Here is a 14,119-nt window from a genome sequence, read left to right as displayed (position 1 = left end):
GAGCTGCAGTAACAAAGTACCATAGACTGTGTGGCTTGAACAACAGAAATGTATTGTCTCGTAGTCCTGAAGGCTGAACGTCCAAGATCAAGGTGTTGGCAGGTTGGTTCCTCCTGAGCGCTGGGAGGGAGAATCTGCTCCTCGCCTCCGCACCAGCTCCTGGTGGTCTGCTGGCAACATTTGAAGCTCCTTGGCTTGGAGAAGCACCACCGCGATCTCTGCTTTCATCTTCACATGGCATTTTTCCTGTGTGTGTATCTGCATCCAAATTTCCTCTTTTTGTAAGGACGCCAGTCATATTGGATTAGGGGACCACCCTGCTCCAGGATGTCTCACCTTAACTAATTGTAGCTGCAAAGACCTTTTTTCCAGACAAGGTCACATTCTGAGGTCCTAGGGGTTAGCACTTCAACCTGTGGATTTGGGGAAGGGGAGTGGGGGAGGGGAGAACACACAATACAACCCATAACTGTAAGTATTTTAGGCTTCGTGGGCCATACGGCCTCTGCTGCAACTACAGGATTCTGCCCGTGTAGTGCAAAAGCTGCCCTAGACAATACGTGGACAAGTGACCACGGCTGTGTTCTAACAAAACTTTCTTTACAAACACTGAGATTTGAATTTCATGTAATTTCCCCACATCAAAAAATATCCTTCTTTTGATTTTTCTCCAACCATTTCAAAATGTCAAAACCATTTTTATCCCACGGGCCATACCAAAACAGGCAAGGGGCTAGATTTGGTGTGCTATCTGTGGTTTGCCCACTCCTGGTCTCAAAGCTAAAAGTTATTGAAGGCAAGCCCTCCTCCGCTGGAGAATGTGCTGGTCCTTGGACCATGCGCACATGGGAATGGCAGGTCTGGCCAAGTCCCTCTGAAGAGAACAGAAAACCCAGAGTCCCTGACCCGAGGGAGCTGACGGTGTCACAGTGAGAAATCAATTACGGAAGCCTGACAACAAAGGCTGTAATCAGAGTAATGCCAGTGCCTGGGACAACTTGTTGTGTGTCCACAATCCTGGATCTGCCTGGGGACAACTTGTTGTGTGTCCACAATCCTGGATCTGCCTGGGGTGACCTGGAGCAAGTCACTCCGACACACTTGGGCTTCAGTTTCTTCCCAGCAAAATCAGCCAGTTCACCAACCACCCCAGGGAGAAGAGGATTAGCTCATTAGAGATTATAAAGCACTTGCAAAAGGTAAAGCCTTTACATGCGTGAGGTCGGCAAATAACCCTGTGAAAGGAGATGCGGTTTCAGGAAAGGCGACAGGCAGGGGGAAGGTGGTCAGGGTCTGGAGGAGCTGCCTGGGAAACCTCCAGTGGCTGTGGGGGTGGAGGCACGTGTCCAGGAAGCTGCTGCCCAACCCCCCCACCAAGCCCAAGCCCACCAGGCTTCTCAATCCCACAGTCTGGTATCTATCTCGGCCTCACGGTGACACTGTCCCCAGCAGGGCGAGCCTCCCCTCCAAGGTGGCCGCATAAACATCAAAGGCAAAGGGAGGGCATCCCGTTGGCTGGCTTGAGGACACCTTCCCAGCCTGGGAAGGCGGCCAACAAGTACCTGTCAGAGCGCATTGATAAGCCCGCCAGGGTCTGATGAGCGGTGTGTAGTTACACGGCACTCTACGTTGCCAAACGGGCACCTCGAATTTCAGGCTGGGCAGTGCAGCCTCTGCTATTCTGAACTATGGACTCAGTGATGGCAGGGGCCTGGAGAGCTTTGCTGGCTACCGGGCTTTCAGATACGATCAAGGCAGCTCGCTTCAATCAAAGGGCTTGGAAAGAACTTGAAGAAAATCAAATAAGGATGCTCTAGATATGCAAGGTACACTAATTCCCTCCCAGGTTTGCAGACAGCCAGAGCTGGAAAAGGTCTCCATGCTCTGGTCTGGAGTGTTCGTTTTAGAGTCGAGGACCCTGAGGGCTTGAGAGGTGGAGGGACGTGCCCAGGGTCAACCCTGTGGGGCACAGCCAGGTCTCCAGAGCCCCAGGCCCGCTCCTGTTTCACTGTGACCCTCATTCTCACGCGAGCGGCCAGGGCCACTGTGGCGACTGCACATCATGGCAACTCCAAACATGTCTTCTGCTACCAGAGAATGTTCAACAAAATCCAGGAACACAGCTCAGAGCCTATCAGTCTCCACCTCTTACTGAGCTTAACCCGGTCCTACTTCTACCTACAATGAAGAGGGGCGTGGAAGGATGGACAACAGTGGTTCCCCAACTCCAGGCCGAAGCTCAATGCAAGAAAAGCGACATAGACACCTCCTTTATTTGAAAAGCAGATTACTCAATTTCAAGGACTGCCCTTTCCTCTGAGATTGTGTCCTTTCTACTGTTTTAGTGCTCAAATGTCCTCGATTTTATGGAGTGACGGTGACAGTCAATGGCGAGTTTTTCCCCAATGTCCTTATTTGGACATTGGAAATGTACTGTTTCCTTGGAAACTATTCTTACTTGGCAAAATCAAAAGTGGACAATCCTCCTTCAGTTCTCTGTTTAAAAAGTCCCAAGTCCAAGAAATGTGAAAGTTCGTGAACCCCGGAGCTGGAAAATCCCACCCAGCTCTATCCTCTGGAGATTCCTCCTCAGTGTGGTTGCCAGGGTGATGCCAACAGCAACATCAATGACAGTGACTGTGAGGACGGCTGCAGCTACACCCCACCCACAGCTCATACGAGCCGGGTGTGGACTCCCGGCCAGGTGTTATTCTGGCATTTTCTACACTTTGTTGAACCCTCACCACAATCTCATGAGGTGGAGACTATATCACGCCCATTTGGACAAAGGAGTTCCCTGAAGCCCTAGCCCACCTCTCCAGTCTTAGCTTCCACCCCTGCTGGACACACACGAAGTGGTTATTTAGGCAACTGGTGTGTCTCATGTTCTCTGTCAGACTCGCCTTGGTCATCTGAAGGCGAGCCTTTGGCGTCTTCATCTTCACACTCTACTGCATGGACACAGTTAACTTTTGTTGATAATGCAGAACACTAATTAACCAAAGTCTACCCTTTACTTAGTGCCCAGCGTAAATGCACGGTAAATTACTAATACTCATTTCTTTCCTTTTTTAAAAAAAATTTATTTTATCTGTGGCTGCATCAGCTTTTTATTTATTTATTTATTATTTTTAGCTGTGTTGGGGCTTCGTTTCTGTGCGAGGGCTCTCTCCAGTTGCGGCGAGCAGGGACCATTCTTCATCGCGGTGCACGGGCCTCTCACTATCGTGGCCCCTCGTTGCGGAGCACAGGCTCCAGACGTGCAGGCTCAGTAGCTGTGGCTCACGGGCCCAGTTGCTCCGCGGCATGTGGGATCCTCCCAGACCAGGGCTCGAACCTATGTCCCCTGCATTGGCAGGCAGACTCTCAACCACTGCGCCACCAGGGAAGCCCCTAATACTCATTTCTATTCAGGAGCATAGCTCATCAGCTTTCTTCAGTCCCTGGCACACTGGCCGTGTCCTTTCAGCCCCTCTCTTTTAGGTAAATGCATGATCACCCGATCCCTCACCAGATTCAGGGACAGAACTAAAAGCAATCGTCCTCTGGGGGTTACTCACCAGTGACTGTCCCTTGCCCAGTGACCTCGTACCACACGATTTTTTATGACGTCAACATCACCTGTCATACAGATGAAGGGACGTGCTGTACAAAGATTCCAAGTCTGCTGAAGATTTAATTTAGTGCATCTGGTAGAAAAGAGTGCTAGACAGAAAAGAGTATCAGGTGGGACAATTAGCTAGACTCACTGTGTGGTCTTGGGAAAGGACTACAGATCTCTTTGTGTGATGCCATTTAATCTTCACGATGATCCTGATTTATTAGGTAGGACCCAGATTTGGTGGCTTAGACCCACCCAGGGCGAAGGCGAGCCCCACTCCGCACGTGGCCCCGGTAAAGTTCTCGGTGCGAGACGGACCTTCCTCCGTGTCAGGCCTGGATGACCTCCCATTCCCGGTTTTAGGTGTTTCTCACTCTCTCCCTGTGCATCTCCTGCTGGGTGCCCTGAGGGAGGTTCCCCACTTCCGCCGGGTCCTGCCCTGTATTGTAAAGCAACCTCACTGCCCTCCTGAACAAGCCACCCACTAGCCCCTCCCTCGCCAAGAGCCCACACCCTCTTTATCCTCCAGAGAAGCCATGAGCAGAAGCTGATCGGCCACCTTCAGTTCTGGAGCCAACTGCCCGGGTTTGAATCTGCCACACACCAGTCGGGCAAGTTACTTGGACAAGTTACTTCACTACTTCTCCAAGATTATGTCCTTTTGACCCTTTTAGCGTGAAAATATTCTTTATTTTGTAGAGCGATGATGATAATAGATGCCACTGTTTTCTCCCAGTGTCCCGAACTTGGACATTGGAAATGTACACTCTCTTTGGAAACTACTCTCTCTTGCTTGGCAAAATAAAAAGTGGACGACGTTCCATCAGTCTTCTATTTAAAAAGAAAGATGAAAATACCAATACAAGGAACCTGAAAGTTCCAAAGAACCAATGCTTCGGTTTCCTCCTCAGGAAAATGGGGCCCATAATAGCAGCACCTTGGTCAATAAATTACATTAATAAATAAATGAGTTAATTCAACATGAAGTGCTTCGACCAGCGCCTGGCAATAGTAACCGCTCAATAAAGAACTGTAATAGTTATTATTTCATAACTCTACTCCTATTGTCGCTCACTGATCTCCCCACAAGGAGTCCTGAGACTCCCCCTTATTTGGCTGCCCCCCTCCCCTCCAGTAGGCATCCCCCGCTCAGGTGCCTTGGCCTGGAAAGCCTGCAGATTCCCGTGGGGCACATCCTAGCGCTGCCCCTGATTAGCTTGCTTTGTGGGGGTCCAGGCTCAGCCGCTCTCCTGGAAGCCCCGCCTTCAGCAGCTACCTCAGTTACCCAGGAAGGCGGAGGCAGCCCCCTCCAGCTCTGTTAGTTTCCCTGGGGACACCCCTTGACAGCCAAGATGCCTCTTCTGGATTAGGGCTGGCTGAGGTCACACTGGTGGAGACAAGGCTGCCTTGGCTTTTGTGATGGGCTTTAACATCATTTCCTGCAAGATCTGACATTAGATACTAATCTCCTAATAGTCATGGATTTACACCTTTTTGCTTTCCTGATGTCAGGGGAATAAACTATTTTGGCAAAGGTTTATCAGCCACCTGCATCTCTGTAAACTCTTGAGGGATGTGGTCACATTTTCTAGATCATAACATCAGAACTTCTCTCACTCGTCCAGATCTGATTCTGTGGCTGAATGGGATGTGTCTTAACTCATATCCCCACTGTGCCAGTCCTGGGGCTGCCTGTCCTCAGACCCTTTTCTTGTCCCTTCGTTGCTTTGCTCTATTTCATGAAGAGGCTCCTCTTCCACCACCCCAACCCCTGATGACTGGCCGCCCACTGCATTCAGCCAATGGGAGGCGCTGGTGGGACAGTGGGGATGGGAGGGAGAGAGAAGTCAGGGCATTCCTCCCTTTCTTCCTCTGCCTTCCCAGCAGCTCCATCTCCCCTGTGGTTCCTCACAGGCCCTCCCTGCTTCCAGCTCCCATCAGGTGGCCCTCGCCTGGGCTCTGGGCACACCGCTCCAGTCCAGGTTGGAGGGGCTTTTTGGTGACTCGAATCCCTGGGCTGCTCTGCAGGAGATACCCAGCAGCGTGTGCCCTGTCTGCTCAAACTTGTATCTCCCTCACAATCTTTCCCTTGAAACTGTTTTACATACCCCCAAGCAGCATTAATCATTTCTGAGCAGGTGACCCCAGGTTAAGATGGCCTCCTCGGAAGGCTTATTTGAGATAAGCACAAGGGCTGACTCACAGTTCTTTGGGCAGGAGGAGGGTGGGGCAGGGTGACCATCAGATAGCAGGATCTCCAGGTTTGTGCAGGTGAAGCCATGTCACCTGCCAGCCCGGGAACGTGCGCAATTCTTTTCTCTAACTAAGGAAGGAAGTCCGGTGGGGGGGAAGGGGAGTCTCCAGTCTGAGGGCTGCAGGCGTCGGGAGAGGGGACTGGAGAACTGGGGTTGCTTGCCCTCATTCTAAACTGGGGTGCCGCTCCTACTTGCCCTTGGTACGCAGAGTCAGCTCAGTGCGGCCAGATCTTCTTTTTTGCCAAGAGAAACCAGAAACTGTGTTCTTTCTGTGAAATCTCTCGTTTTAAATATTGGCAACTAAGAAAAAGTTTTCCAAAACACTGGGTAGCCAAACAAAAAACATCTGTCTGAGGGTCAGAGTGGCTCTGGTCTTCAGTCTCTGACCTCTGACCACTTATTCAGGGATGAATTAAAAGGAAGGGGGTGGGTGAGGGAGAGCCTCCCTGCCCTGCATTGCTGGAGATCCCCTCGGAGGCAGGAAAAGCCCAGCTGTCCTGACCCTGTGGAAGTCTGAAGTTCAACCTCTGTGTGAGCTTCAATAACCAGGGTCTACACTGAGTGCATCCAACTTAGCCCATAACTGATTCCTAACCGCAGGGTCAAGGGCTAGAGAGAGGTCAACAGAAGCCACAAACCAGCTTGTGTGTGCCTTTTGGACCTCTCACAAGGGGATGAAAAGCGCAGGCAGAGGTCAGGGCTGGACTGCATATCTGCAGCCCCCTTGACCCCCACAGCCTGCAAAATGTGCTGGAGAGCCTGGCTGGTGCTTCTCAAGGAGGAGGGTGTACATTTTATGTGAAACGTCTCATAAGTCAGTGGGCCTGAGATGGGAAACCAAGTGGTGTCTTTCGGAGGGTGAGTGGCAAAGAGGTTTGCAGGATGGCCTCCACGCCCAATCTGTTGCGTGATCTTGTGAAAAACAAGGAAATGGGCCTCAGTTTCCCCCTCTCTAAAGTGGTAGTAAATATATGTGACCCAAGCATCCCTGAGGATGTTTGCTGACATCCACGCCTGTGGACTTGATAAAAAGAAAGAAAAGAAACTGCCACGGAATACTGCGGCCTTTGAACTCAGCTCCTTTATTGCAGCAAATAGAAAAACCAACAAGCCAGGAGGACTCTTTCCAGAGACTGAGCCGAAAAGCAGCCTGAATCTTAGAAAGAAGAAGCCCTTGTTTCCTCTGTCATTGTTTGGAGGTACTGGCCTCAAGCTCCCTGGCCTTCATTTTCACAAGCAGATGGTGAAACCTAGCCCCCTACGTGGGCGCCCTATTTACCAGCTTAAGGGGGCGCCATTGGAGGTTTCTAATGGAGTTGGGTAGAGCCTCAAACTCCCCTGCCGAACACTCGTCAGAAGTCCAGCCTAGGGAAACAGGGTTGATCGAGGGGCCTAACGAATGGGCCCCCCCCCCTCCTCGAGACACAGGAGTCTCCTCTGGAGGAGCGGAGCCCGCGAGAGTCTGCACCACTGGCTTTGCTCAGGTTCGCGCATGCGCGCTTGGCTGTGCTCGGCACCACGCCACCTGCTTGGACGGAGGGACAGTAGGAGACAGCCCTGTGGAACTCGTGTTTCCTGTAGGGATGCTCTTGAACATGTTTACTACCCTGCACGGCGTGTGTCCCTGTGATGAGGTCCCAAGGGAAGGTGCTGGGGTCGGGGGAAGGAGGAAGGAGCTGTGTTTTCAGCTCATGGATGTTGACGCATCTAACTGAAACCGTCTTCCTCTTCAAGTCTCCTGCCAGATGCCTGGAGATAAATTTGTGGCCCACTTCTCACAAACTTATGGGCTATTCCACAGTTTGTGTGTTAACCTCCCCCCGGACTTCATTTACTATATAGAAAATCTATTGTATACATTTTGGTAAATTGCTGTAAATCCTTTTGGGACCAAGACAGGTTTGTACACAGGCACTAAAAAACTAAGAAAACAAACAAAAAAATTCACATTTTTGTGGGTTGGCTACTTTAATGATTCTGGCTTTATCTTCCCTCCTATCCCCCAAACAATTCTGTACTATGTGATACTTGGAAGGCGAGTTTGCACGTTTACGGAAACAATAAGATAATTCCATTTTTTCTTGAATCTCCTTTTGTGGCCAGCATGGGGCAGTTCCCAGAGTGAACCCAAACTTGGGACTCCTGGGTTCCTCCGTAGCCAAGTGCAGTGGATCGTGGTCCCCTTTGTTTGGGGATTTATTTCAATTGTCTTAATAACACGGACCTCCTTTTGGAAGCAGAAGGCGTTCCCGGCAAATGTTGGCTGCAGATACGCTAGCTGAAATGTTACCACGGTCACGGCCCTTCCTTGAACAATCTAAAGCATATTTCTCTCTGTATATATTTGGTTTTTCAGATGCTTTAAAGCCTAGAAAACAATCATAGCTGAGGCCATTTCTGAGATGGCACTAAAAGAACCTACTCGGAGACAGATAAAAATAATGAGAATCTTTCTGTCAGGAAAGATTTAGAAAATATCAGTGGCATTATTAAAATTTAATTTTTTACTCGGCTTTTTGGTTCTCCTTTCCAGTGATAATGAGCAGAAATGCACACCTCCGCCTTGCTAGTACTTGTTTTGTGCAATAAATTCAGCCTTCCAGTCTGAAGACATTTCAGACAACAGTTTTGACTGCTATAGGCTTATTTTTTACCCTGTGCTGTGCTTTGAGTCTTCCTATAAAAACCAGTTCATGAGATAATTTTCCACAAGGCCAGTGGAACTAATAAAAATCAATTTTGCCCAACTGGTTCAGAGAAGTCTTGGGAATAGCCAAGGCAGAACCGCAAAAAAAGAAAAAAAAAAAAAGGAGAACCAATGTATTCACTAATGGTTGACTTGATAGAGAACTATCAACTTAGCTGACAGGAGATGCTTGGCTGTAGGTATTTTCCTTTCAGCTTGAACAGAACACCTTTTAAGGGTCTAGGAAAGGCTTTTCTTCCCAGTGGTTGAAGATACCTGAGTGTCGTAATTCTGAGTTGCCCATGCCCTGGGTGACAACGAGGCCGAATTTGGGCCTGACAGATTGTGGCCTCTGAAGTCCAACCCCTTTCTATTGTCAGAGAAGCTGGTTTTGTGAATGGGTGGGCTGGGCTTTACACAATGTACTCCAAGGCCACAGGACCAGTGGGTGAGGGACTCATCAGTGCATTCAGATACCTCAGGTTCTGGAGACATCCTCATCGCACCCCTGCCATGACCACCCGTCTGACTCCCCATTTTGGTTTACTGCCAATGGAAGTAGGATTCCAAAGGGACACCTCTTTTGAGATCTAGAAGCAAGAACAGGGTGTGGTGGCATGCAGACCATGTTCTATAAAACACATGCCTTAACTACCAGCCGTATTCCTTGGTTTAAGACACTAATTGACATGTCTAAAAACAAATGGCAAGCCTTTGCACAGAAAATATTAAAAAAAGACTGGAAGGAAATGTAGCCAAGCAGTACCAGTGTTTGTATTTGGTTTGTGAGTGTGTTTTGCTTTCTATTACGTATTTTTACATTTTCTTAAATTGTATATTATTACATATATAATTACTATTTAAACTAATGCTAAACTAAGAATTGAGTAAATTGGAAAAAGAAACATAATACTTTATTCACAATGTTATAAGAGAGAGAGAATGTGTGAGAAAAAAATTAACTTTTTTGGTGCCTTATGCTATCCGAAGTACTTCACACAAATTCTTTTATTTAATCCTCATTACAAATCTGTGACAAAGATATCAATGTTACCATTTTCCAAAGAAGAAAACTGAGGCTTAGGGAGGTTAATTTGCCCAAGATTGCACAGCTAGTCAGTGGCAAAGCTGGTATTTAAAATGAGGTCCAGGGGCTTCCCTGATGGTGCAGTGGTTAAGAATCCACCTGCCAATGTAGGGGACACGGGTTCGAGCCCCGGGAAGATCCCACATGCCGCGGAGCAACTAAGCCCATGCGCCACAACTACTGAGCCTGCGCTCTAGACCCCGTTAGCCATAACTACTGAAGCCTGCGCACCTAGAGCCCGTGCTCCGCAACAAGAGAAGTCACCACAATGAGAAGCCCGTGCACCACAATAAGGAGTAGCCCCCGCTCACCGCAACTAGAGAAAGCCCGCGCGCAGCAATGAAAACCCAACGCAGCCACAAATAAAATAAATAAATTAAAATGAGGTCCAGTTTCAAAGACCGTGTGCAGTGCGTGGTGGGAAGAATAATGGCTGGCATCACGGTGCATCTTATATTGTAGCTCACTTTGCATTTATGAATCAAATCAGGGATAACAACATCTGTTCTTTTTTTTTTTTCCTACCTGAAAGCTTCTTGTGATGTTCAAATTAGATCATGCATGTAAAACCAGAGAAAACGCAAAGTTCTCCTCAAAGAAATAGAGTGATATGACAGTATTTCATATAACATTGGTGAGTTGAAAGTTGCCATAAATACCATTGGGATACTGATAATTTTCAAAGAAAAATATATACTGAAGTAGAATACTAAAACTACACTGAATAAATTTGTTCTTGATCATTCAGAAGGTATGAGAGGGTCTTGTCCTATTCTACTTGTCATTAAGACCACCAATTTTCTTGCCCATGATATATTAGGTAAAAAGCAAAGATTAAAAATACTATGAATATTAGGATCCTAATTTTACAAAAGGATAAACTTGAACAAAATTTGGAAAGAAATACATTGAAATGAAAGTAATGATTGTGTTTAGATCATGGTGATTTAAAAAAAAATCTTCTGTGACTCACCACATTTTCCAAATTTTTTTGTAATGAATATGCACGATGTTTACAGCCAGAAAAATAGGCACTGTTTATCAGCCTCCACACACAGAGACAAAAACATTACCTTCCTCCTTGGATAAGACTGCAAAATAAATTCTGAGCTTTGTGGTTGTTCGAATTCTGGTGAAAAGTTTATTTGGAATGCATTTCAAATCTTCAAACGAGGAGTCTAGCTACCCCATTTTCTTTAGACAAGTCAGGCTTGGTCTGCTGAGGGCTTTTGCCACATACAACTTGTGCAAAACATCAGAGGTCAAGACACCAGAGACTACACAGTGCACTCGGAGAATAAAACAGAAACACGCCTGGGACTGCCATGATGTTGCAAGGATGAGAGTGCCTGGTCTGAATTCTAGAATGACCTGCGTTTGCATGGTGGCCTCAGAAGGGGACCTGTGCTTCCTGTCAGAGCACACGATCGGTAGCTTAGCAGAAAAGTGTCACCCTGTTTGAGAAAACAGGGCCCAGTTCAGATTTCAAGCAGTGCCACCAAGGAAGCTATTTTTAAGTATATAATTGCGTTTGTAGCATCTGACATTTTGCACACTCCGTTTTTATGACTTCAGCATGATACATGTGCCGTAAGACAGATGAAAGAGAGATTAAGTGTGGGATACTGGGGTCATGTTGAATATTCCCAGTATCGAAATATTATAATATGCCCTAGAGATTATTCCAGGGCCAAAGAAAACCTTACCAATGTACAGAACGTTGGAATGGGGAAGACTTGGCAGCCAGGGAGAATAGGGATTTACTTCACTTACTAAGCCAGTACACAGCCTCAGATGCTAACACGCACTGATAGGAAATGCCAACATTTCAACTTAAATCAAGACTCGAGCCTATAACGTCGACACTTTGCCTTTCAGCAGAAGATCACAAACAGCACAAATCTGGGTTTCTTGTACTAATTGGGGAGGTTTTCTAATTTGCTTATGATATCTGCCTCATGGAGAGCTAATCTTCCTCCAGTTACCTCCTAACGCTGCCTGAAATAATCCGCTTACTTCTGGTCTGTCCGCAGTACTTTATATCAAATAACACTCGCTTCCTTAACTCAGCCACAGCAAAAGGCAGCCGCAGCCCTGGCCCCGTGCTTCAGCATTGCTGGGCGTGCGTGCGACGGTCACAGCAGATGCTTCTGCGGACAGAAGCCAGGCAAGGAACAAGGGTGCAGCCAGGCTTCCGAATAAGTAAGAATGATGAAATGTGTGCTAAACGGCACTAATTAACAACTGAGAGCATAATCTGATAACTGTTTTGAAAAGACTGAGACATAATTTTGCTTTCTCAGGCAGGCAAAATATTTCAGGGTGATCACCAACCTATGTAATCAACATTCAAACTCGCTTCAAAACTTTTTTTCTAAACACCTCCCCCCAACCCCCTATCCTTTTGAAAGGTTCACGTAGACATTTAATGACACAGCCTGGAGGTTTAATTGACACAGGCAGGCAGTGCCATTTCAGTAGTATTGTTGCCCTATCTTGACTCACTTTTAACGCGTTAGATTTTTAAAAACAAGTTTTGGGGAAGAAAGTGTTTTAATTTTCATAAAGTAGAATAGCCTAGAATGCTAATGCTCATAAAACACACTGTAAGTGCACAGGCTTGGGGGGATCCCCAACAAACAAAAGTGACGCGAGCTGCGGTGTGATGTGGCGGGTACAGCCTGGTACCCAGGTGAGAGCCAGGCTCTCTTCCCAGGTGGGCTCGGCCTGTGTGACCTTAGGCAGCACACTGTCTCCTTCTGGGTCCCCATTTCCTTGTCTGCAAAGTGTTGGCTGCAGGGGTTTGCAAGAACTGGAGGATTTCTAAGATTCCTTCTGCCACGAAGGGTCTCCGGTCATTAATCGAAAGGTTCTTTTTTTTTCTTATACATGGGCCTATTCTAAACAAGCGAACCCAGCATTTCTTTCCCCTTCTATGCAACACATCATATTTGAAAACACTTCCCTCACATTTTCCGAGGTTACTGAAGGGAAAAAAGTTGTATTGTTTAATCCTACTTTATAGGAGTTTGCCCTTTTATTAGAGAACAAACCCAGAACAGTGATCAGTAAGGTATATGTACCCAAAGTGTGGGAGGAGGAGGGAGAAGGAGAAAGAGGCTGCCTTCAAGTGCCTTGTGGAAATGTATAAAACAAGCAGCGAGATAGTCCTTTGCCAAACACTGTCATAAATTTTTTATTCGGCAGCTAACATTCTCACTAGTTTTCTTGGCAGCAGTTGGGACCTTTAGCAAGAAAGGTGCAGGAGAAAAATACCTTGTTTAGAGATGTTTTCAACACTTTCTGGGATTTTTCAGAACTTCTGCCTGCAGCACATTTTTACAACTACGGTCTCCAATCACCTGACGGGTGGGTGGTGGGGTTGAACTTTTTTCTTTAAAAAAAAAAAGAACATAGGGAGAGAAAGCGAACAAGCAGTGCTCCCCCCTCTGGCCTTCCACTGCGCCCATCTTTCTTATTTTTCGTGGTAGGTATTTCAGATATCCAAGTGCTTAGTCTTCTCCGTCTAGACAAAAAACTGAAAATAGAATGTACCTTTTGTTGAGTCTGATACTATCTATATTGTATTCCCAGATGATAGAGATGAATGAAACAGGCTGATGACTAGGCCATTTTTCTTCAACAGTTCTGCCAAAAACAGGTCCCACCTGTTGCCTTTGGGTCAGTTAATGGGCAGAGTGCTGCCCTGGATTTGAAGCTGATGTAAGCACATGCAAAGATTCGATTTTGACAGTCACACTGCCGATGGGGAAATGAATGGAGTGAAAGCTCGTGGAGCTGGTCATTACCCATCTCAGGGAACCTCAGCCACTGGAAGCTCTTTGAGGAGGAGGGCTGGGAATTCTGGGAAGTAAGGGGCCAAAAGCCACAAGGAGTCAAGGCTAAGGCCTTTCATTGCAACCACATCCTACATACTTTATACAGACTAGCAAAATTCTTCGACAGGGGACTTCCAGCTCCGAGTGAAGAGGTCAACAAATTCACTCCCCTCAAAACAAGTTTAAAACTGAACAATTGTTAAAACAATCTTTTCAGGGCCCTGGATAATGACTGAAGGCAAAACACAAACCGAGAAGTGTTTATTCATAGAAAGCTGACAGAACTTTGGGTAAGAAGATCCCCACCTCACCCTCTGGCTTAGTTGGCTAGGAAGATGGTTTTATCAGGGCAGGACTGCCAGAGGAGGCTGACTTGATTTGGAGCAGAAGGCAAAAGCCAGTGGCATTGCCAATAAAAGTAGCAAACTCTGTAGGAAAATGAATGGGGGAAACAGCACAGTTTTGCTGGCCTGAGGTGGCAGTCCTGGTCGGGATGAGTGACAGATCAACCAAAAATGTGATGGGGAGGTTCTGGAAATGAGAGAGCCATAGATGTGCCAGATGAGCTCTGCACACATCTTTTGTTGATTGGGAAAGTATGTGTATATGCTGGGGAGACCTGGGAGACCCCAGTGAAAAGTCAAAGCCAAG

The 14,119-nt window shown here is 47.1% G+C and overlaps 1 protein-coding gene across 9 annotated transcripts in view; it reads right to left on the bottom strand.

The window, feature by feature from the left end:
* VTI1A (vesicle transport through interaction with t-SNAREs 1A) overlaps positions 1-14,119 on the bottom strand; it is a 368,921-nt gene that overhangs the window by 21,392 nt on the left and 333,410 nt on the right. For 3 of the 9 annotated variants that reach the window (XM_022568768.3, XM_022568773.3, XM_089898184.1), the window contains exon 9: positions 336-14,119. This exon is cut by the window's right edge. The exons of 5 other annotated variants lie outside the window; for them this stretch is intronic. Coding sequence is in view for 1 of the 4 variants with exons in the window: in XM_022568775.3 (XP_022424483.1) it covers positions 401-413 (13 nt within the window). In the remaining 3 variants the exon portion in view is untranslated. Of the gene's footprint in view, positions 1-335 lie in introns of those variants that run through there. One more of the 9 variants, XM_022568775.3, reaches the window with a different exon arrangement.

Source organism: Delphinapterus leucas, chromosome 16, assembly GCF_059928025.1.
Source record: "Delphinapterus leucas isolate spDelLeu-1000000601 "Yukka" chromosome 16, BTC_Dleu_Yukka2, whole genome shotgun sequence".
Lineage (NCBI taxonomy): Eukaryota > Metazoa > Chordata > Mammalia > Artiodactyla > Monodontidae > Delphinapterus > Delphinapterus leucas.
This window is presented reverse-complemented; position numbering and strand designations above follow the sequence as displayed.